This window comes from Camarhynchus parvulus, chromosome 1A, assembly GCF_901933205.1.
Source record: "Camarhynchus parvulus chromosome 1A, STF_HiC, whole genome shotgun sequence".
NCBI lineage: Eukaryota > Metazoa > Chordata > Aves > Passeriformes > Thraupidae > Camarhynchus > Camarhynchus parvulus.
In genome coordinates this window covers 60,353,327-60,376,744 of record NC_044586.1, presented here as the reverse complement: position 1 = coordinate 60,376,744, position 23,418 = coordinate 60,353,327, and the positions used below count along the sequence as shown (strand labels likewise).

General features: G+C 38.9%; 1 protein-coding gene across 2 annotated transcripts in view; it reads left to right on the top strand.

The window, feature by feature from the left end:
• The first annotated feature begins 326 nt into the window (after positions 1 to 326).
• HGF (hepatocyte growth factor) overlaps positions 327 to 23,418 on the top strand; it is a 55,807-nt gene continuing 32,715 nt past the window's right edge. Inside the window, exons 1-5 of one of the 2 annotated variants that reach the window (XM_030960893.1) lie at positions 327 to 581; positions 12,270 to 12,435; positions 17,079 to 17,191; positions 17,796 to 17,910; positions 22,035 to 22,162. In XM_030960893.1, coding sequence (XP_030816753.1) covers positions 506 to 581; positions 12,270 to 12,435; positions 17,079 to 17,191; positions 17,796 to 17,910; positions 22,035 to 22,162 — 598 coding nt within the window. In that variant the 5' untranslated portion in view covers positions 327 to 505. Of the gene's footprint in view, positions 582 to 12,269; positions 12,436 to 17,078; positions 17,192 to 17,795; positions 17,911 to 22,019; positions 22,163 to 23,418 lie in introns of both variants that reach the window. The other variant, XM_030960892.1, reaches the window with a different exon arrangement.

The following is a 23,418-nucleotide window of genomic DNA, read 5'->3' as shown; positions in this document are numbered from 1 at the left end:
GAAAGTGGGACGTTGTGAAGAGACATGTCTGTAGGGAAGGAGAGGTCTGTTCTGGCTGCAGGTGAGATGGCAATGGGGACTGTGAGGGAACCCTGCCGCAGGAGCCACCAGCCCCAGGGGCAAGAGCAGAGGGACCCGGCCCGGCTGCTCCTCCCGAGCTTCTGAGGGATGGAGAGAGAGGCGGGGGGAAGGAGGGAGGGAAGGAGGGAGGGATGAGGCGGGGGAAGCCCTCTCCCTGGGCTGGTTGAGGGGTGGGAGGGAAGGGAGGCAGCTCCTGAGGAGGGGAGGAGAAGAAGAGGCAGAGAGGGGATGTTGTTAAACAGTTTCTTACCGTAAGAGGGAGTTGGGACCCAGATCTTTCCAGTTAATCACACAACAAACTTAGATCATCGCAATAAAAAGCTCGGCTCACTGCCTCCTGGAGTGACCGGCGGTGCACGGGGTCCCTCCGAGGAGCCATCTCCCCTTCTCCTCCCCGCCAGCCGCCGGGGGGGCCGCCAGCACCATGCGGGCCACCCACCTCCTGCCAGCCTTGCTGCTCCACCAGCTGCTGCTGCTGCCCACCGCCATCCCCGCGGCAGGTCAGTTCTTCTATCACTTCGCTAGCGACCCCCGTCCGCCTCGCAGCCGCAGCATGGCCCCGCTCCGCCGCGGCAGGGAGGGCGCTGGGGCGGCGCGCCGGGCGCTGCCCTCAGGTCTGAGCCCGCAGGTCGCTGCCCGCAGCCCGCAGGTCTGAGCCCGCAGGTGGGGCTGGCAGCGCCTCACCCTGCGTGTCCGGGCGGGCTGGCAGCGCCGCGGAGCCGAGCGGAGCCGGCCGGGACGAGGCGCGCAGCCCTGAGGGAGGCGGGTCCCGGCCCGCGGCTGCGGAGGGGCCGCCGCTCCCGGCGCCTGCACCGTGCGGGAGTGGGCGCGGGGCTGGCTCAGGACTGGCAGAGATGGAAGGCGGGAGACACGGAAAGGAAAATCGCATCCTTGCCCAGAGGTACTCCCAGCCGTTATCAGGACGCGACCGTGTATCCTTAATTTCCAGCGGTAGAATAAATGTTAAATAACAGAAGTTGACAAGGAATACCCAAAGCGCGGGATAGTGCATTGCTGAACGGGAATGTCCGTGCTGAAGTTCAACAGCATGAGCGTGCTATTTCCAGACTGAAATACTTGTTATTTCATTAGATGTTCCCGCTGAAATCCGGGAGATGGGGGGGGGGGGGGCAAGGAACGAACAATAAGTAATCAAGTTCTGGATGCTTTTAGCTGAATTTCTTTCCTGAAGTGTCCCCCCTGGACTGGTTATCTGAAGAGCCAACTCTGTGCTTTCTATTGGCCCTCTGGGAAGTCGTTTAAGGAAAAAAGTTTGTAAAGGTTTCTACAAACCTTTCCTTCCTTCCGGCAACATTGTTAGGGTCAGACCTTTGCACAGACAGAAACAAAGGACAGGCACAATTCAGGGAAAGAATCTGCCAGGAGCAGGCAAAGCAAGGGCAGGGAACTGTGGCAGTGGGTTCTGGGGCAAAATCTGAATGCATCAGGCACAGTATGGCATGCTCATGGCTTCCAAGACTTAACTGCTTTCTAGTTAAAAAATAAATACTTTGAAATGGAATTTCAAAGTGGAATATTTTGTGATCTGAGTGGGCAAGTCAAAAACAGACTGGCAGCATCACGTGCAGTAAAACCTGTTGTTTTCCCTGTGCAAGGAAGAGTGTGGTTCTGTAGGATGCTGAACAATCTCATTACAGCTTCAGTGCTCAGTCTGCTCCCTGAGGATATTGTTTTCACAGGCATTCTTTAGCAGGTGGCACAGAGATACAGACACTATGATACTATACTTTTCTGAACTACTTTTCCATGTACATTGGAATTTCCATTTTTTGGACGCACAGCTTCTCTGAAAAGTGATGACTAGAGCTGGTTAGGAATTTTCTGAGAAAATGTTTTGGGTTTCTTTTACTGGAAAATGCTGATACATCAAAACTTTTCACAAAAATAATTCCTGTTAAAGGGAGACTTTCCTTGGTTTGTTTCCCTCAAATCAAATGACAGAGAAATAGGCAGCAGGAGACATTGCCAATAGCTTGTAATTGCCAATAGTGGTAACCTGCTGTTGAGAAACCCTCACCTGTGACAGAAGTTCATCAACTGATGGGCTAGTTAAGAAAAAAAAAGCAAAATAAACACTGCAGACACACTCATACACACACACACTTTATTCCTTGGATCAAAGGTACTCAACTAGTCTATAGCCAAGCTCATAATAAGCTAGGTCATGCTTTGCTCTCCGGGTAAGTCAGGGTGCTTTTCTTGAGTGAGAGAAAGTCCTTGTTGTCCCTGACTGTAGGCTCTTAGTGCTGGTCTGTGGTTGATCAACTTCAATGAATGTTGGATCTACTTAATATTTTGAGAGGGAGACTGAGAGACACCTCCTGTACTGCTTGCTTCAGTACTGATGAATGGGGTGGTGCCTTAACCAATGGGCTCTCCAGTTTGGGGGTGAATGGTTCACCTGGATGAGGAGAAAAATTAGATTTCCAAAACTTCAGGGTTTTTTAGAGTAGGACTGTTTTCTGACCAGCTCTCATGGTGACAATTTCTTGACAACCCTGCCTTTCTTAATTTTCCTCTCCCATCTTCCTTAATATTAATTAATCCTGTTGTTTGCCTTATTGGCAAGAAAGATGACTCTTCGCACACACCGCCATTTTGCTTGCCTTGTTTTGGAAAATGCATGATCTTCAAAAAGAGTGTCTGTATATTTACACTGTAGGCAAGGGAAAGTTGTGCTACTTCTTTATGAAAATACAAATTTCTGGTCAATTTCTGTAAATGATTGCTTTGTAAACATATATCTTGTCTTTGTTTGGGATGTTGGATCCTTTTTCCTGGGATGTTTTTAAGAAAGGTTAGAATTTGCCTATATATGATTATTTTTGGATATGAAAAACAAGCTAAATGATGAAAACAGAATTAAAACATAAGAAGTCTTTTGTTATTGAACATCCATACTTCTAGTGCTGTTCTGCCAAATCTGATTTCAAATGTACATAATGGTGAATTTAGTTTCTTCTGTGAACGAATATTCTGGGTTTGTAATCCCATGCCCTGAGTTCTGTGCAAAGACAATGTCCTGTGTAACAGAAGTTGCTGACTAACACAGTTGGGTTATATTAAGGGGTAAAGAAAAAGGAGGGTGAAGAAAACAAGAAATTTAAATGTCAGCAAGCTGTCTACGCTATCACTTTCTGAGTTCCTTTTTAATATATAAAAGATAAGAGTGTGATTGATGAAAGATAAATGTGCATGGTTCCTATAGACTGCTTGCCTAGTCATTATCAATATCCTGTAAGTCTCTGTCACTTACACAAAGAAATTAATCTGTAGCTAATAACTTTGTCAAGGAGTTTCTTTCTTGATCAAATATTCTTATTATTCAGTATTCTTGGGAAGAATCTCTTTAATAATGTTTATCTAGTGAAACTAAAAATGACTCTTTAATCAAAGCAACAAGTAGATTGGCATGTTGCAAAAGAGTGAATGTTAAAGATTTATTTAAATTAAAAATACATTTTTCTGTGAGAAGACTGTCAGCCAAGTGTGTTTATTCAAATTTATTTAAAGCAGATTCTGTAGTTTGGATGATCTGAAGAAGTTGCTAATGAAGATGTGGGAGTTGCTCCTAGTTCCTATATATATTATCACTTAAAGAAAAAAAAAATCAAATCCCATTGCCATAATCAATTTTTGAATGTTGTGTATTCCTGTGGTCTGCATAGCTAAGTATATTTTTAAAAATTAATGTGATTTATACTTTCCCATCCCAGCTGCAGATAATCATTATGCTATATACTGTCAACAAAGTGAAATGATACTGTGCCAGTTGGAAGAGTGTATTCCTTCTGTTTAATGGAATCCTTTTGGTACTCAGTGCCAGGGGCTGCTTGTTTTGCTCTCACATGTAATACAGCACTTACCCTGCTTAACAGATTTTCTGTTTCTATTAATGCCATTTTCATAAGCAACATAGCAGGAGAATATAGAGTTGAAGGACGTGAGATTAAAATGTTGCGTAAAACTCTGGAAAATTGACCACTGAAGTCAAGGAAAGGAAAGCCTCTTATTGGAGGAGCTCATCTGTCATTATTGTAATACTTCAGCTGAGGCCAGGGTTGGAAGGGAAATGTGCAGTCTCCCTCAGAGAGCAGAATATCTCCCTTTTGGATCTTTGTGCTGAACATTAGTTTGCCACTTAAGCATTTCAAACTTTTCCAAGGAGGTTTAAAACCAGGATAACTGGGCCTCTTTTTGAGTAAAAGGACGATGTGGAAAAAAAAAAAAAACATTGCCCTGGATGTTTTGCAATTACTTGTACTGGATGAGTGTTGGAATTTCACTTTCTCCCCATCAGCATGAAGATGGGGTAGAATGGCAGGGACTGGAAGACAGTGCAGAATTGAGAATGGATTGATCATGGAGGTGAGAAAGGATTGTTCTTCATGCTTACTTGGGAAGCAAGGATAGTAGGACAACTGCCACAATGCAAGCAACACTTGAACCTTGCTGTGGGGAAAGTATGGCAGATAAAAAACTGGGAAGAAGGGATGAGGACATCCTCAGTGTTAGCCCATCTTCTCCTGTCAGTTTTTGTGGCAGTGTCCAGAGGGTTTAGAGCTGTTCCCAAATGTGGTTAGTACCTCCATGCAAAGCAGCACTGTGGTAAAGCAGAGCTGGGAACATTCTCCAGATTAGTCAAACGTGTTGGCAAAATCCAGCTGTAGTTTTCAGTGGCTTGTGGGCCTCCACCCATGTTCTGTCTGATGAGCCCAGCCATGCCTGGCAGTCCTCGGTGCTGCTGGCCCAGCTGGGGACTGGCTGCTCCCTGTGTCCCCTCTCAGCTCCAGCTTTTCCTATGACTCGCTGCCTTGGCCAGCAGCACTATTTTCATGTATACAACATGAAGTAAGGCTCTCATGGCTCCTCACAGGGGCTGCTTTGCTGCCCTCAGCCATCTGTCATTCTTTGTTTTGCCCAATCCCTGCCCTGCCTACTTGTGCTTTTCTCCTTACCCCTTGCTGCGTGCCCGGAATTCCGGTTGGCTGGGACACCATCACAAAGGAAGGGTGCAACATGCTGGGTGCCTCAAAGGAGACACCAAGTGCCTGTAAAGATTGTGGAATGCAATGGAAAATGGTGGGGATTTAATACCTGTGCACGATGTGTAAGAGAGCAAAGCTTACAAGGGAAAATCCTCCCAGTCATTTAGCCAGAGGTTAGACACAGTAAGTCAGAGTACAAACTGCTGCACATTTGTTTCTGCCAGTGGGTCCCAGCATCCTGCTGAGCAGATAACCTTTTCTTGGAAGGAAAAGATCTGTCCATTTGCAGCTACCATCCAATTTTAGAACATACTATCAGTTGTTAGCATTACCCTTAGCTCCTTGAGTTTTCATGCTGACCATAGGAGTGGATTCCAAAGGCAGGACTTAGCATAAACATGAAGTTGGGTTCCCAGTTACATGGCAGTCTTTGCAGTTGCTAATAAGGGGGTGTGGGTGTGTGGTGTGAGTGGAAATGTAAAGCCAAAAAGAAATATCTTTTTGCATTTCCTGAATCTGCTCAACAACTAGACTGAGAGCCAATGCAGAAATACGGAAATCATTATCTATTATATATAGATATTGTATGGATAGTTACATATATTTCAAACTACTTTCGAAGAATTGTGTGTTTTTTTCCCCATAAGGCTCTTGTGCCAAGAAAATAAATGTCAGAAGTTAAAATATTCACATCATCCTCCGGGTACTTCTGAGAAACTGTTTAGTTTTGACAAGCTAGAGATGCCTCCTTGGACAGCTGCTTTTATTTTGGTGACTTTCCATCTATACAGCTGACTGCAGATTTTCTGGGTATGGTTGGTAAACTTCTTTTACGCCAAATTATTGTCTTACATAAATAACTGCATTAAACTTAATCTGGCATTTTAAGCCTATCCAATCTACAAAGTTGTTTTCTTGGGCACATCTCAGATTGCTCCAGTTTCTCATTATGTTGGTCTGCCTTTCTTCCTTTTTTTTCCTTTTTCCCCCAAATGAGAAGTCATTTGGAAAAGGTGTTCACTTTTTGCATTCTAGCCAGGAATCTGGATATTTCTGATACTGAAACAGGCAGAAGGAAAAGTCAAAGTAAATGAAAGTAAGTTAAAAGTGTTGAGCACTAATTCTTTTTGTCAGAGTGATTCTGTTCTGACTTGATTTGAGACAAAATTGCCCTGAATGTATTTATTGAAAAAGTGCTTTTGAATGGCTCACACAGATTACAATACTGTGATGACCCTATTAATGATGTTAGGATCAACATTCATCTTTAGCATCCTTTATTTCTGTGACCACACTGTTAACTTAAGCATGTTGTATCCAAAAGCATTTAGTAACATCTACTTTCACCATCTGATGAAGATTTGGTTTGTTTGTTTTTTCTTTTTTTCTTGATGAAGCCAGTATATTTGCGCTATCATGCTGAGGCACACACCAGAATACAGTTTACCCCTGATGTTTTATATCATTTAAGAAGCATTTTCTTGGAAAAACTTTATTAAAACTGTCCTTTCTATCATATTTTATAGACAAGTTAAACACCTCACTGTATTTGCATACTGGTTTCAACACATATATGAGGAGAACTGTTGCTTTTTTTCAAACCCCACTCACTGATTTTCTCTTGTTACACAGGTTCTGCCAAATTCTGTTTTATGCACATAAACATACTTTGTTTTTAATTTTCTTATTAAATTGTCAGTGTTTATACTGAGATAAGCATTCTGCTTTGATATATCTGACACTGTGATAATACATTGTTTTGCAGATTTTTGCTTTGCACTTTTTTTTTCCCATTCAGAAACTTATTAATATAAGTTACCATGCATTTTTTGTCAAGTATGGTGTCCCCTGATAAAATGCTTGATATGTTTACTGTGTTGAACTGTGCTTTCCTACATTTATTTCAGGTGTGTTTAAAGTTGAGGATTTTTTTTTAAATTAAAGATCTTTCATATGATGGTAGATTTCTGATTTCCCCCCACCCTGTGTCCAAGTTTTAAATCACATGATATTCCTCTCTCATAATTTTTTTCCTAGCTCATTGGGAAAATCCAGTTTCCTTTATCTTGCAGTGATTATTATTTGTGAAATTAAGTTAATAACTAATTTTATTTTAGCATTCTGACCTGGTTATCAATTATAACATAAATAAGTCAATCTCTAATTAGTCCATCTGTTAACTGCTCAAGGTCAAGTGGCTTAATTTCATTACAAACATGATGCAAAATATTAAACAGAGATCTAATATGCCAGTTGATACTAAAAACAGTGCCTATGTCTGTTTTAAATTTCTGAAATAATTGTGTCACTCTATATGACCATTTTTCTTCACTAGAATATATTTTGAATCATCAGCTTCTCTGTGCTTCCTGCACAGCATGTGGACTATTTCCCTATTTTAAATATTTCTCCTCATGTCATGTTATTTTGTCTTTCATTCTCCATTTGGAAGGACTGCAGTTGATTCCTGCAGTTCTCTGACAGCATCTGCTAGTCTAAGGAATTCAGGTATCTTAATTATCTTCATTTATTTTCCCATAGATTTAGTTTATTTCTGACATCTGACAAACAAAGAACAGTGGTGCTTTTAGATGAGTGTTTATATTCTTTAAAAACTGGAAGTTATAAAAGTTCCCCACAAAGTCAAAAGTTTAGCTCAACAAAGCAAATAAATTCTAAAATGCTCAAGTTCTGCAAGTCTAAATAAACAGAAAAGGGAAATAAAACTCAATCACAAGGAACCAAGTTTTCATTAAGAACCTCAATTAAAACATAAACATTTAATTTTAATGTATTTATCTTCTCGTTTGGAAAACCTGTTGTTAAGTTTGGATGGTTTGGTTCTGTATAACAAAGTGGGATGCAAAATTAAAAAGAAACAAGAGGAATAAGTTTTCTTACATAATCAGGAGACTTCAAGATGTGTTTCTTTAAGAAAGTACCAACTTTTGCATAGACTAGAGGGAAATTTGGAAACCCTGGAAGCTGACATGCTGAGTGCATCATACCTGGTATTTAATAAAAGATTTCTAGGGCCCGTAACAAGTCCATAGAAGTAGAGATTTTTCCAGGGAAGGCAGCCAGTATGCTCCAGTTGTGCTCTATACGACCATAGCTTTGCAGCCCAAAATGTACATCTTTATTAGAAAAAGCTGGAGTGGTAGAGGAAGGAGAAAGGGATTACCAATGAAGCAGATAAATTCAAGTAATCTCCTTGTAAAATTTTGCCATAGATAACACAAGTAATGATTTGATCTCATTGTAATGAACAAAGATGATCTTTGGGCCCTATGACACCCGGTATCCTATTTTGATTACCACAAAAATGGTATTGTATTTGCTGTAGTAGGTTTTTTACTAGTAAATAGATAATGCAAAACCAAGTACTTTTTGTGATTGGACTAAGACCTGAGGGTGTAAAATGTGAGTTGCTTAGGTGTTTGAACTCTAAAAAACCTGAAACTACTGAATTTCTATACTCTCATGTAGCTCTGTATCAGACCAGTTTTGTTCTGCAAGGTGTAATTTGTAATTTGAGATACAGAACATAATCAGGTAGTTACAGAACTGAGTGATGTGGTGATTTGGGAGCCCAAAGCCCTTTTTTTGGTTTGGGACATGAGACCAGAAGGAAAAAAGAAGCTATACTGCTGTCATTTTTCTCTCAGCCCAATGATTACAGAATACCTGGGGAGAAAGAGAGATCAAAAGACAAACACCTTTGCTGATACAAACCAGTTTCTCTTGTTAATCAAGAAACTGTCTTTCCTTGTTATTGCATACTGTGGCCTCCATTGCTGATTATTGAGATTATTTGACATGGAGTGGAACTGCTCCAAGAAAAGGTATTGCTGGAAGTCTTTTCCTCCAGGTGCCCTATAGCAGTCTCAGTCAAGGATTCTTGTCTGAGAAGACTGTACAGAAACCTCATTTGAAAATCTAGGAAGGGAACTGAAAGGTGAGTTCTTGTAGCTCCAAGGTCTTTCCCTGTGAGGTACCTTTTTTTCTTAAATAAATATGTAAAGTCTTTTACGAAAATGGGAACACCAGCAGGGAAACTCTGGAAATCCCATATGAGATTATGGAGCGCTCGTCAAATGCTGCATCCAACAAGAGCAGATGTGTCTGTTCCCATTTCCTTGGGCACTGACTGAGATCTTCTCTGTTCTGTTCAACTTCATGTTAAGAAACAGAAAAAGGCACCATCCTCACCTTTTTAAGATTTTTTTTTAAGTTGACTGAAGAAATATTTTTAGTTAGTGGTTGTTTCTGTTGAAGAAAAAAATGTTGGTTCATATTTGACTGGATTCCTTTGTGTTTGAATCAGCTGCTAATATTTTCAAATTTAAGTGGAATGTCAGACTTCCCTGGTAATGTGATATGAAACTACAGAAAACATCAGAGGACATGGCCCACAAAATGAGAAGACATCCCGATTAATCAAAGTTTAAAAAATTGAAATGAATGGCAATCACAAATTAGTTGCATTGTATGCATACTACATACCAACCTTTAATGTGGAGCATGCCTACGACACTGTTTGAGTTAACTTTTTATTAATAAAGGCACCTAATTTGACACAAAAAGAATATTGTTTTCATATATTTTGTTGGGAGAATTGTTAAAGTAGTGCTTTGCATTATTCTGATGTTTCTAACAGTCACACCACAGATGCACTTGGCCCTTTGCCTCTTGGATTATAGGCAAGACATAGAATGTTGTTGTTTGAAAGCTAAACTAAATCAGGCTGTTATGAATTGCTAAATGCAAGATCAAACCCATAATCCTCTTTGGGACAACTGCTAGGAAAAGAAGGACAAAAAGAAAAAGCAGAACTCTGTACCATATTTTTCAGGCAGAACAGAATTTCTTGATTGTTTAAATCATATTCTTGCATGCTGGCTGGTGAGTTTAAGAAGCCGTTATCTTGGGAATTAAGATAATGACACTTATCAGTAGATGGGAAATGTTAGTATCAGGAACTGAAAGAAAACACTTTGATATTTCTCTACAGATTCTTACCACCACTTGACATAAAAGTCTTGGCTGAGACAACATAAAACTAACAAGTATGTCTTGGAAGATAATAGATTGAGAAATACACCACAAAAGCTTTATGGAAGATTTGTTTTTCTGTGGCTGACTCTTAAGGGGTAAATGCAATCCTTTTTGAAGCACTTTGGTTTTATCACAGGTATAGCAAAAAAAAAAAACCAAACACGCAGCTTCAATGTAGACACAACCGTTTCCAGTAACAGATTCAGGATCCTTAAGATGAGAACATTACCATAACATTTCTCTAAGCAGTGATTCATTTTGGGTGCATGTGTATTGCACATATGGAAGGCTGGAACTGCTTAAGAGAGCTGATAAGGGTCCCTAACACAACACCAAAATTATTGGCATTGGATTTTTTGATCAAAAGCATCTTCATATAATAATAATAGTTATATTTAAAGATAAATAAATTCTTTTTTTTCTTAATTTTTTTTGTGATTAGGCTTAAATTTGTGAGTTGTTGGATACTAGGGAGTAGCATAGTTTACTTTCATCAGTTCAAAAGGAAAGAAAGGAGGATGGGGGAAGATTATTTTATAGGGATGTTATAGCAGAGATATTCTGCTTCTTTGTTTTTCTTCTTTTTTAAAAGCTGCAGATTGATGAGATCTAATGTAGATGTCTTTGTGATATTTCTAGATGTTTTAGGGATAACTCACCTCTGAGAGGTGTGATTTAGCTGAATCCAGTGAAAATGTGAACTCAGTGATCAGGATGGAAGTTCTGCAAAGGGAACACTCCTAAGCTCTCTTTGGGTTTCCAGTACATGGAGCTGGCAGTAACTCCTCCAGAGTCTCAGCTATTGCAATTTACAGTTATTCTGAGCTTCTGCAGAGTGCACCAAGCAAAACTTTACTGGCCTAAGTGCATTCTGCACATGCATGAGGATCTATTCAGAGCACTAGGCTGAGGTTTTACCTATTGGAAACCTCTGGCAAAATTTAATAAATTGAACCTGAGCATTTGTGTTCTATTATTGTTGCAGAGTCTGTAGAGAAAAATGAAAGGACAGCTGTGAATACAGTTACATGGAAAGAAGTTATGGAAAATACTATTATGTACTCTGTAAACTAAGGAGGAATTTATTCACCTAACCTTACGTGGATAAGCCGTCTAATCCAAAAAGATCATCTGGGATCACTGAGTGAAATAGGAGAAATAGATCCACAGGGCAATTTATTCTCTCTATGTTGCTCATCTGACAGAATAGGGACAGTTACTCTCCAGATGTGCTCATCTGTCTTCAGAGACAATGGAATAGACTTCACTGGTAGACTGGTTTTCATGGAATGCAAAGCAAAAATATAAATAAATATTGGGAAAATTCTAGAATATTCTTGCAGATATCAAAGACCTTTCCACTTGCACTTTAGCCAAACATCTTTAGCCAATCTTCCTCCCTCCATTTGATACCTCTTCCTCTGGGCGTTTCAATGGAGACATGGAAACAAGATCATTGTGTTCATTTTTGCAGGAATCTTTGCAACACTGCAGACTGTTTCCATGCTATGGCCTCTGTTTAACCTTATAATCTTTTCTGTGAGCTACAATTCTAGTTCAGTCACACTTAGACTGGACACAACACTCACACTGAGCCTTCACTGGAGCAGTGAGATGATTACTTTGTGTCACTTCCAGAATCCATTTTTTTTCCACAATTTGTGATAAGTGTATTGTTTTAAGAACTGCTTTTTGCATTCAGCTAGTGATGTTCTTTTTCACTTGAGCTTTTCATGGAAATATTTACAAGATCTCAGATAATTATTGGGCATATTTTGCAGATTCTAAAAAAAATTAAGGATGAGAAAAAAAAAAGGATGAGAACTTTTCTTTTTACGGTTTTACAGCATTATACAAGTCTTTATTTGAAACTGGGTTTGCTATACTTCCAAATATTTTGGTTTTAAAAATGGAAGTCATTGTCTAAAATAATCAATTCTTCTGCAGTATATGCTTAATACCCTATTTTTGTGAGATTCTCTATGCTTTAGGTTCTGAAGATGTTATAATTCCTAGGAAATGTTATCCGTATCTAATGCCATTCTTAATCTCAGCATTCTTCTTAAGAATATTTTATTTTGTTGTGGTTTTTTTCTTCTTGTTCTTCATTTCTTTTTTTAGAGGGCAAAGGCAAAAAGAGAAATCCTCTTCATGACTTCAAAAAAACAGGAGAGTTGATGCTCATTAAAGTAAACAAAACACTGGAAATAAAAACGAAGTTGTTAAATACTACAGAGCAATGTGCAAAGAGATGCAGCAGGAACAAGGGCCTTTCCTTCACTTGCAAGTAAGTTATGTATGTCTTTTGTTTGTTTTTTTCCCCAAGGAAACAGGAATAACAGCCCTTGATCAAAGGTCTCTCTGTAATTGTCATCAATGGTAGGTTGTACCGAGAACAACCTAAAGATTGTGATTTTTGATTTCAGTGACCTTGCTCTACCTGTCCAGAGAGTGTCAGTCTTTTCTGAGGCTTTATCTGAGTTGTCTGTCTTCTTAGCTTGTCCAATCTGTAATCTTTTCCATAACACAGCTGAAATGTGCTCATGTTAAGATGCTGATGACTTGGGCTGCAATGTAGCATTAGGTGAACATTCTGAGATTTTTATGTCTCTTACAAAATGGTTATTGTCACACATGACAGCTGCAGTGTTTCAGCACCACTTCAGACCATATTTTGCCTTCATTCTTTGCACATTACTCCTGCTGAAATCAATGAGACCCTCACACATGGAGCACAGATACATGCCCTGCTGAAGTTCACTGGCAAGTACTGTGAATCTGATACAATGGAATCAAAACTGGGCTGTGGATAGCTATCCTCCAGCATCTGCTGTCTCTTAGAAACACATCATGCAGCTGATCACTTGTCTGTCTTGTACACACTCTCTACTATTTTTTGGAACAAATCACCATCATTTTTCTGATGTATTAGACTTACATGATCCTCCTGGCCTCTCTTAGTCTAGACCTTTAGCAATCAATGAAAGGCATTGCAGAAGATCTTGGAGAGAGTGGATGACTTCTGTACTGGTGAGTACTGGGCTAAATGTGAGCCTGAACTTGAAACATAAAACAGTTTTGACAACTGGTACAAATGGAAGCTGGATGAAATGTGACAACAGATATTCTTCCTTGGCAGAGAAGGTTCTCAACTGTGATTAAATTCTCCAGTAAACCTTTAATTCCATTGCAAGATCTTGTTTGGATAATTCTGTACTCTGTTTATATGTATAAATAATGAGCAGAGATAACTTTTTTAGATAGAAAATATTTTCCAGGCGCTAATACTTTTCACCTGGTGCAAGCCACACCTTTCCTTATTGACAGGGCTTCCACTGATGTCATTGCCAAAAGGATCAGGTTGTATTCAATACAGCAAGACATCCTTGAGTACTGATGAGCAGCAGCAAGAAGTATTGCCAAATTAAGTATCACAGTATAAAACAAATCCTGAATAACTCCAAGAAAACAACAATTTTATATTCTAGCATGAGTTTAGGAAAACTGTCTCAAGCCACTTGTAGTTGCTCCAGATGTTATGTTTTGTGTTCTGAAAATAAAGAGCAAGTTAATGTATATGTCTAGTCTCTTTTATAATAAAATTAATTTAGAGTCTCTCAGAATTTTTAAAATGTTTTCATGTTTTGTAGCTTTTTTTTTTTTTTACAAAGTTCTGATGGATATCTTAGGGGGAAATTTCTCCCTTATAAATCAATGCAACAACATAAAGGAGACATGAGGGACTTTGAAAACACAGCTTGGAAAAGCCCTGTTCACAGGTAACAGAATGGCAATCTGTCATGCAATTACATTACACTGAATCTGGAGGAGAATTGCAGATCCTGATGACTTACTGTCTGAATTCCTGCTTTCCCTGGTGGGCTTTTAGCTGGGAAGGTGCTAAAAACCTGCTTTAGCAGAAGAGATGTAGGTGATGAAGTCTTGCCTGTGCTACCATTATGCACAGAGTGCATGGGGTTTTCTTTAGAGGGATTTCAGAACATTCTTGTGGTTTCCCTTTTGGCCCCATATGGATCTTTTCGTAGTGTGAACTGTTCTTTGATGCTACTGTAAACACACATTTTGCATGTGTTCCCTTTTAAAGGATCCAGTGTTTACTAATGTTTCCCCTTTATTCCTAGGATCCCAGTCTTTAACTTCATACCAGTGCATGGTTATTACAAGGTGAAATTTGTTGCCAACTGAAATGAAAACCAATTAGCTTCCTGCCTGCTGTGGGAGCATTCTAAAATAAGTAACACAAAATGACATTTTAAATGCTTGAAATATGAGACTTGAAATTTCCTATGTTTATTGACATTTTCATGGCTTGATTCTTGTACTCCATATCCACGCAGCAGTTCTCCATCACTTGGGTCACAGCACTGATGTTTTATTTTCTGTATGTAAGCTTTATGTAAGAATTAAAAATGGAATTGCTTTGTAACATAATTGTGACAGTAGTACTGGGAGCAACAACATCTGTGCCTGTGCACTGTGAGGTACACAAGCAGGAACAATGTTAAGTTTCTTTTTTGCCAGAAAGTGGTAAAAGTAGCAGATTTCAGGCACTTTTAAAGTTCAGGTACTCGTTATTTTCTGGAGGAGGGGGGAAATTAAGACAACTTTCTGTTTCTTCATTATAAGTTTCTGTGTCATATGCAAGTAAATTTTGAGTATTTTATTGTCTAATCATTAATCCTTGATGGTTTTAACTCTAACGCTTTTTGTTGAAGCTGATATATGTAACTTTTGAGAACAGATACCTCCTCTTTTCCCTTTGCTGTCATGCTTGCACAGATTTTGTTCATTTCCAGCTGAGTTACAAGATCCTTATCTAGACTTGTTTCTTTTTCATAACATTATTCCTAAAATCCTCCATCAAAGAACTGAGATTCACTTGCACTGTGTTTTTGACTCCACAAATCTCTGAGCCTCTTTTTCTGTCTTCCCTATCAGTTTCTTCAAGCTGCTGCTGCTGCTGAACTGTTCTATTTCTTTGTTTCACCACCCTTAGCAGTGAAACTCCCTCTGTTTTCCTACAGTCATCCTTGGGGTTTTTCCCAAAACAAACCCTATGGATGAAAAAAGTCACTACAGTTACTCTCTTATTTACTATACAGGTGACTTTTGCAGGTGTGTCTGTTCCTTGGCTGCAAAATTGTTACTGTCTTATCCTTTGTTATCTGCTTGGAGTGTCTGTATTTACCCAGGAAGGGATTTCAGTATAGACAACAGAATTTCAGCACCTGCAAGAAAATCTACAGACTACCTCATTACAAAGAGAAACAAAAAAAAAAATTGTTGTGATCGGCAGTATCAGTAGAAGAAAGTCCAAGAATTTGCTCAAATATGTTGACTTTGGAGGTATAAAAACCCTCCAGATTTGGGTCCAAGAAAGATTGTTGCAAACTTTTATGTGCAGAACTGGTTGAAGCCAAACTGGAAAGAAACCAAAAGGCAACTGAAAGGCAAAAACTGGAAGAATAGTTTGTAAACAGTGCATTCTGCATTCCCACTTTAGGAGGGAGGAGCAGAAATGAGAATGTAATTGGAAAGGCAGGAAAGGTCAAGGATATTTTTGTGAGTGATGGAGTTAGAGGCACTTGGATATGCTCAAATTTGAGAATCAGCCAGAAGAGAACAGAAGGCTGCACAAGGGCAGAGGGATGAAGGTTAACAGGTTGGAAACATTTGGAGTCAACAGAGTAGAGAGAGCAGTTGGATGAAAAATCTGTTTGGTGATGGAAACGATAATGAAGAAGATGTTTGAAAGACAGAAGACTGGGGAGATTGGATAGGATCTTGTAGCATTTTTAACTGAAGCCAGCAAGATCTCACACAGAAACTTGTATGGTGAATTAAATGAAGATCAAGGAACTTTTTGTTGAAGGATGCAGTGCTGAAGAATATGGCATAGCCAAAGTATGGATGAAGTGTAAGAAATCTGTGTGACTCTTGGATATTATCAAGTAGTGTTAAAATGCCTTCTCAGATCAGAATAAAATATCTCAGAAGGTACAGGATGAGTGACAAAACTGTAGATTTTATGGTAGACTAGAGGAAATAATGTCAGTTATTTTTTATTTGGTTCAAATGAAAAATTAAGGAAAAAAGTTGCCCCCTCCAAGGCGGTCAACTGTGGTTTTAAAACCCTTTAAAATATTTTACCTCTAGTTAAAGACTATCCTTTCAAAACTGTTTTAGGAGAAAACAATCTGCATTTTTAATTTCAAGTATTGAAATAAAGTGTTTTTACTCTGTGGTTTTGTTTGTCTTTCTTGCCCTCCCCCATACCTAGTCAATTCAGCGCACATTGTACTCACTCCTAGAAGGCAGTTTAAAATAAGAGAAAAAAACCAAAAGGAAAACAAAAGCGAGCAAGGAAAAATTCTAGGTACACTACCACAGTTTATTTTATTAATAAAATATAAATAAAAATAATCTTGTTTTTAAACAGTCTCTGTTGTTCTAGGCAAGAAACAGATTCCTTGTGCTTGAATTTTCCTCAATCCATCAGTGTGAGATACTTAACTATTTCAGAGGCATATTGTAAGGACAGCAAAGATGATGTTTGAGTCTTCACAGTTCTTTTCTTTTTTTCTCTCCCAGGGAGCAGCATAACTGAGGACACAAATGCTGTCTCAGTCACATTTATCTAAGTTTTAAAATAAAGATCTTTAATGACAAGGGAACTCTTAGATTAGTGTGAACAACCAAACTGGTATTTAATGTAATGACCACATCAATTTAATTTCTTTGTTTCTTTGCTCTTGTCAGCACAGTTGTGGGTTTAAATAGTAATTTGGACTGTTTCTCTGACTTTCCCAGTAAAAATAAATCTGATGTCATTGCATGCTCCTTGGCAGGCCATGTGTCATTATTATAAACCACACAGAGATTTTTTTCTCATCCAGATTTTCTTTGCAGGGCCTTTGCTTATGACAGAGTTACAAAACGGTGCCATTGGTTATCCTTCAACAGCTTGACAAATGGTGTGAGAAAGAAGCAAGACCATGCGTTTGATCTGTATGAAAAGAAGGGTAACTGATTTATTTACTGATTTTGTTTTCCCAGCTAGGGAGGGGAAAAAAAAACCCTGGGGTCAGTCAGTGATTTTTTGGCTGTAGGAACATCCTGAGCATGGGTGCTTTCATGCTTGAAAGCTGCATCCTACAGTTTTATTTACACATATCCCGAGTTTGCTGTCATGCAAATTTGTCTACATATATGCTGGTGGTCAGTTTTCCAATCTACATATTCACCTACTGTCATACATACTAGTTTCAATTTTGTACTTCAGTTTACTACTGAGCAGCTCACTATGAGCTTGTATGAGTTACCATTTATTACTTAATATTGCTCTTATGTACCTTGTTAATGAGTAAGATACATAAGTCCTCAGACATGGAGTTTTTTTCAATCAGATACATTGGAAACATTTCCAGGATTTTTTGGGAGTCAGATAGTGATCAATATTTGGGAAAAAAAACCCCATAGGCATGTATGTCAACAAATAAACAGTATTTTGAAGATTTAAGTAGGTAAATGGTAATAATTATATTATTTTATGTAAAAGCAGAAGATGAGCTTTAATTTTTCACACATAAAACAAATCCCTCATTTTCTTCTCTTTTATTTCAATAGATTATGTCAGAAATTGTATCATTGGAAAAGGAGCAGACTATAAAGGAACAATATCTGTTACCAAAAGTGGTATCCAGTGTCAGGCCTGGAATTCAATGATCCCCCATGAGCACAGGTAAGAGTTCAGGAGCAGAGACAATGGGAATAGTGCCCAGACAGCTTCCATAAAGCATAAGAATTTATGGGAAAACTAACATTAGAAAACAAAATCTCTTAGGTATATTCTTGCCTTTCTCCAAGAGATGCCATTCTCCAGATCCCAGAAAATCCCTATCTTGGACTTTCTCCAAAAAGTTCTCTCCTAATGCCAGCCTGTGTGTCTGTATCTCTTTCTTTCCTGTGTTTTTTTTTTGTTTGTTTGTTTGTTTGTTTGTTTGTTTGTTTTTTTCTTAGCTGTTTATATCCTTTTGATCTCTTAGCTACTGGCAGAAACAAAACATCTGCATTATTTCAGCCCAGGGCCTGGAAGTTCATCACTGTTTTCTAATCAACTCCTAAGGAATAAGCAATTTTGAAAACCACAATATTAGGAAGCAGGGGATAGTAGACTACCTATTTGCTTAGTGTATAATATTGTTAGTATATTTTGCATAGTTACTGTCAATTCTCTGTTATTTATGAAATATGTTACTCTGTGGAGCACTTAGGCCAGGCAACAAATCCATGGAAAGGACTGAAGAGGCTTTTCAAATCCTTCCCTTCAGATTATACAAGCTAAACGCTGAGGGAGCATGCACAGGACTTATCTTTTCAGAGTAGGATCTGGTTCAGTGAGAAGCTGAGGCCAAACTTACACCTTGAGAGTAAATCTAGTTGAACCCTATTGGCTAAGGAAAAAGAGAAGAAAGCCAAAACCTGAAGCCAGGAAGAGTAATGGTAAAAACAGATTCATCCACAACAAATGTTCCCAGAAACCAGTTAAAGGACTACAAAGTACTGGTCTATCTTTAACCAGTACTCTTTAGACACTTTTGTACTGGCTTTAAGTAAAACTTTAAGAGGCAAAACCAGAATGTCCTTTCACCCATAAGCTTGCTATCCACATTGCTGCCTTTTGCTCCAGACTCCCAGGGTCAGCAATTTGTTTAGGAGGAGCCAAACTGGAGATCACTGGTGAGGAACTGGGCTGTGCACTGCTCAGTCCTGTCCTGACCAAATCTATCCAGTGTGCAAGAGGATATCTTGGAACAACATAAAAAGACAAAGGATAGTTGAATTCTGTCTTCTTATGATGTGTTACAAAGCTGAGCCTCAGGCTTAGACTTACTGGACTTGGCTCTTACAGTATAGATGGCAGTGTCTGCTCTTCAGTTTGGGACTGTTCTGTTCTTAACTGGGAGCATGCCATAAATACCACCAGATCCCACAGCAACGACTTCTTGAGACTCAATACCTTGAATTCGATATCTTCATCTTTCAGAAGTGACAGAATTCTCAATCATTATAACCTAAGCAAAAATAAGCATTTATTCTACATAATGTACATGTGACTTTCTATAATTAGAGAAAGTGTCTGGATAGCACATATTACCACTAAGTTGCATTTTAATACACAGCATACACACAGTTTTATCACACACCCAGTTTTATCCAATGCATTTGGACAGCCACTCTTCTATGATGAATTTTATGAGAGTGACTGTTCTCCTGCCTTGTGCAATGGGTTTAATTTTTAAAAGGTCACCGGATAAATGAGGTGGCTGCATGCTAATTTTGTTTTTCAACATCAGAAAATATGATTTCATCATCAGAGACATGAGGGAGGTGGGAAGAAGCAGACAGTAGTGGTGTGTTTGGAACTTATTAGTACAAAAGGCTTAGCCTTGTAGGTTGGTTTTTCTCAACAGCTGGTTATCACAAAGTGCCTTGGAAAATAAATCCCTTTTTCATATTTAAAGGAGAAATGTATTTTAATGATTTTGAATTATATTTCTAGGAAGAATTGAAACATCTTGAAACTTTAAACTTTTGCTTCAATCTAGCAAGTCATATTTTTATTTGTATTCCATCAGAACACAGATTCCCAGCAAAACTCTTCTTTCTATTATTGTCATCTCCAACCTAGTACAGATTTTAGGACTCTTAGAGAGTTTTAAATTAAAAAGTCCAATGTAAAGTGGTCTAAAAGAGAAATGGTCAAAGAGCAGACCCATGCTTTGTAGACTCTTGGCTAGTTTCCATGGCTTTTGTGTGGTTGAATCTGTTTTTACCATTACTCTTACTGGCTTCAGTTTTTGGCTTTTTTTCTTTCTTTCCTTACCTAATGGAGATGAACTAAATCATCAGTGTTAGGAGTGGCCCTTTCTTCCATTTCTGGGTAGATCTTTACTGCAACTCATCTTTTCCTCTCTCAAGAACTTTGCTTCAGTACCTGTTGAAGCCATTTATTTATCTGACCCATCTTGCATCCCTAGTGCTAATCATTTAGACTTTTTCTTTTTTTTAATGCTCTTACAGTATGTCTGATGTAATTTGAGATGCCTTTTCCCTATATTTTCTAATGAGCAGAAAAGTTAAATAGAATATTCTAATAGGCACTGACATGCCACTTTAACCCATATGCCCATGTGAATGTCTCATCAAAAATGTTCACCTGAGAGTCTTTAATTAAAAAAGTTTAAGATACTTTCATTATAAGACTACAGAGGAAAAAAAAGAAGCATCACTTTTACAGGCATCAGGAATGACATAAAAATTAATCTATTCAAGCACCAAAAATAAAAAAGCATCTTTATGTCATGTTTCCATACTGCATTGACTAGAACCACCATGTAATTAAAAGAGATATTTTTCACTTCAGTTATTTCAAGTATTTCATTAATGGGAATAAAACTTGAATAAAATGTCATGCCAAAATTTTCTTCTTGTTTCTCTCTCTTAAAGCACTTAAAATAAAATATTAGATACTTTTAGAATAAAAGGTCCATTATTTGTATTTCCATCAAAGCTTAAATACCGATTAAAAAATGGAACAAACTTATCAATCTCAAAAATTAAATAAATTTATTAAGTTCAGTTACGACTTTTATGTGATCACCTATGCAATTAGCCCAGCATTTCAACTAACAAAAAAAACCTTCATGAGACAGATCTCTGATTTTTAGGTGCTTTCTAACTCCAGAGATTTAGCTGCTGTTTAGTATTGTTGCGATGTAACTGGTAGAGAAATGCCACTGGATTTGACTGCAATGTGCAGCCTGAATGTGGTCATGAGCTGTTGAGGTGGCATTGAACAGACCAGCTCTGGGGTTGGGTTCCTTACTATGGGTTAGCTGTTCCTTATTTTGTGGAGTAAATAAGCTAGCATTATTTTTATGTGTAAATATTTATATATCTCTGTTATGTAAAGTGTGTGTGTGTGTGTCACTGTGTATGGCATGGTTTCTCTAGATATAAGCACATACTTTTACAGATAGCTGAGAAGGAAACGCCTGGATCATGGACTTGTTAAGTCAGCTGAGGTTTTGTTAAATGTCTGAACACACACAATGCAATGATGAGTGGGTCTGTAAGTAGCAGACCCTAAGGTGACTTGTGGCAGAGCATGAAGAAACATGCTAAATGAACATGAGCATTTTTTAGCTAAGAACAGCTAAAATGGCATCTGGGGAAATCTCTTGTGCTGAAATACAAAGCAGTCCCTGGTTTCAGGCAGTGAAAGCCTCTCAGTGAGGTGCAGCACAGACTTGGTCACACTTGCATGCTGCTGCTGATCAGTTCTTGCTGCTGCCTGACCAGGGATGCAAAGAGGTTTCTCTGCTTGTAGGTTTCACATTGTAGGTGAGCTCGGAGCCCAGCTGGACCTGTTGTATGTGCCAGCATGCACAGGACAGACAGCCCTCACCTGGCTACAGACCCAATCAACCCCTATGCACCCAGAGCTCCTGAAGGAGAACACAGTGCGGGCTGGCAGGGAGTGTGTGACTGCCTCTGGCTCTGCCCTAGATAGTTGTCTCTGGACAGCTGAGGAATGGGTGTAAAACTCTCTTGAGCACGCTATGGGCTAGACAAATTGTCCCAGATTTAGGCCATTTAGGTTGAGTAATCCCAACTGAAGATGTGTATTTGTGTACGGACAGATATTTGGGTGTGTGCGTTTGCTTAGACAGGGTGGAGGGAGAAGGAAGCAGAAATGTGATTGTTTCTAACTGTTTGTAAAAATAGTATGATTAACCCCAACCTTTGCATGCTCTTATACTGTAATGATTGTCATTTTAAAACTAGCTTTTTGCCTTCGAGCTATCGGGGAAAAGACCTGAGGGAAAACTACTGCCGGAACCCGCGGGGGGAAGAGGGAGGCCCGTGGTGCTTCACCACCAGCCCAGAGACGCGCCACGAAGTCTGTGACATCCCCCTCTGCTCAGAAGGTAACCCAGCGCAGCTCCTGCAGAAAGCTGCCTCTGCTCAGCTGGCAGCAGCCGCACAGAACTCCCAGCAATCACTTGCTCGTGGCCTTTAGAGAAAGAATAGGTGATTTCTCAGTGAGTGTAACTCATATAGCGAGAAAAGAAGTTGTTAGAGGAAGAGAAGATCTTGTGACATTCCAGTATGCTTGGAAGGTTTCAGGCTCAGCAGCTTTTTTCAGGTTATGGAGGAGCTTGAACGATGAAGTTGTGCTGATCACCCAAATGGGATCCTTTTTGCTGGTCTAGTCTATAGTGAATCCATTGCAATTTCATTATTGCTATGTGATAAAATCATCTAGCGCCATTCCATGGTAAAATCAGCTTTTCGTCTTCTTTTTGATGAAAATATAGATACTGGATTACAAGATGAAAGCTTAAGATAAGCATGCATTTTGCTTTTTGAATAAATACTGTAAATAAGTATAACTCTTACCAAATCCAACCCCATTTGACTTTCAAGTCACAGAATTTGAAAGACACTTTATATGCACCATTGCGTTTGTTGACTTTTAAGTTCTGTTTACCTCCAAATTAAGCTCTTATATCTTGCTAATCAGCCAATTCAGTTCCAGTCAATCAACCTATTTAAATCTTCAAGATAGGATGCCTTTAATTTTCCTGCTAAAGTGTCACATGCAATAGCTATGCTGTCCTTAGGAAAGGAAGAAGAGAGGGAGGGAGGGAGGGAGGGAGACTGGATGGGAGAGAGGAAGAGAAGGAGGAATAGAATAATTTACACAGAGCTTGAGAATTTGTTAAAATCTATCATCTAAAGATAAATTTATATGAACTGCAAATGGGATATTTGACATGATGGTTTGTGATAACTGTAATTCCCTAAAATAGCATTTTCTAAATGATCCTTCCTTACAATTACTGTAATTTGGGAGTACTTGAGAAGTTTGTCTACAGTAAATTCTGGTGATTCTTTTTTTATATTTTCAGACCTTTCATTCCAAATTTTGTTCAACAATGCTTTCGAATTCCTTTGGTAACTTTTGACCACTCTTTCTCCATGCACCCTATCCACTTTCCCAAACTGAAAACGTATCTTAGTTTAAGCTGCCAAAAACCATTATCATCAAAAAGATACATTATCATACATAGCTGGAAGTGCTGGTTATATAAAGAGGCATACTTTACTGCACTGAAATTGGGATTTCGCCAATATTCTGCACTTAAACTTGTACTGCAATTATACTGTGGCTTAGAGTGAT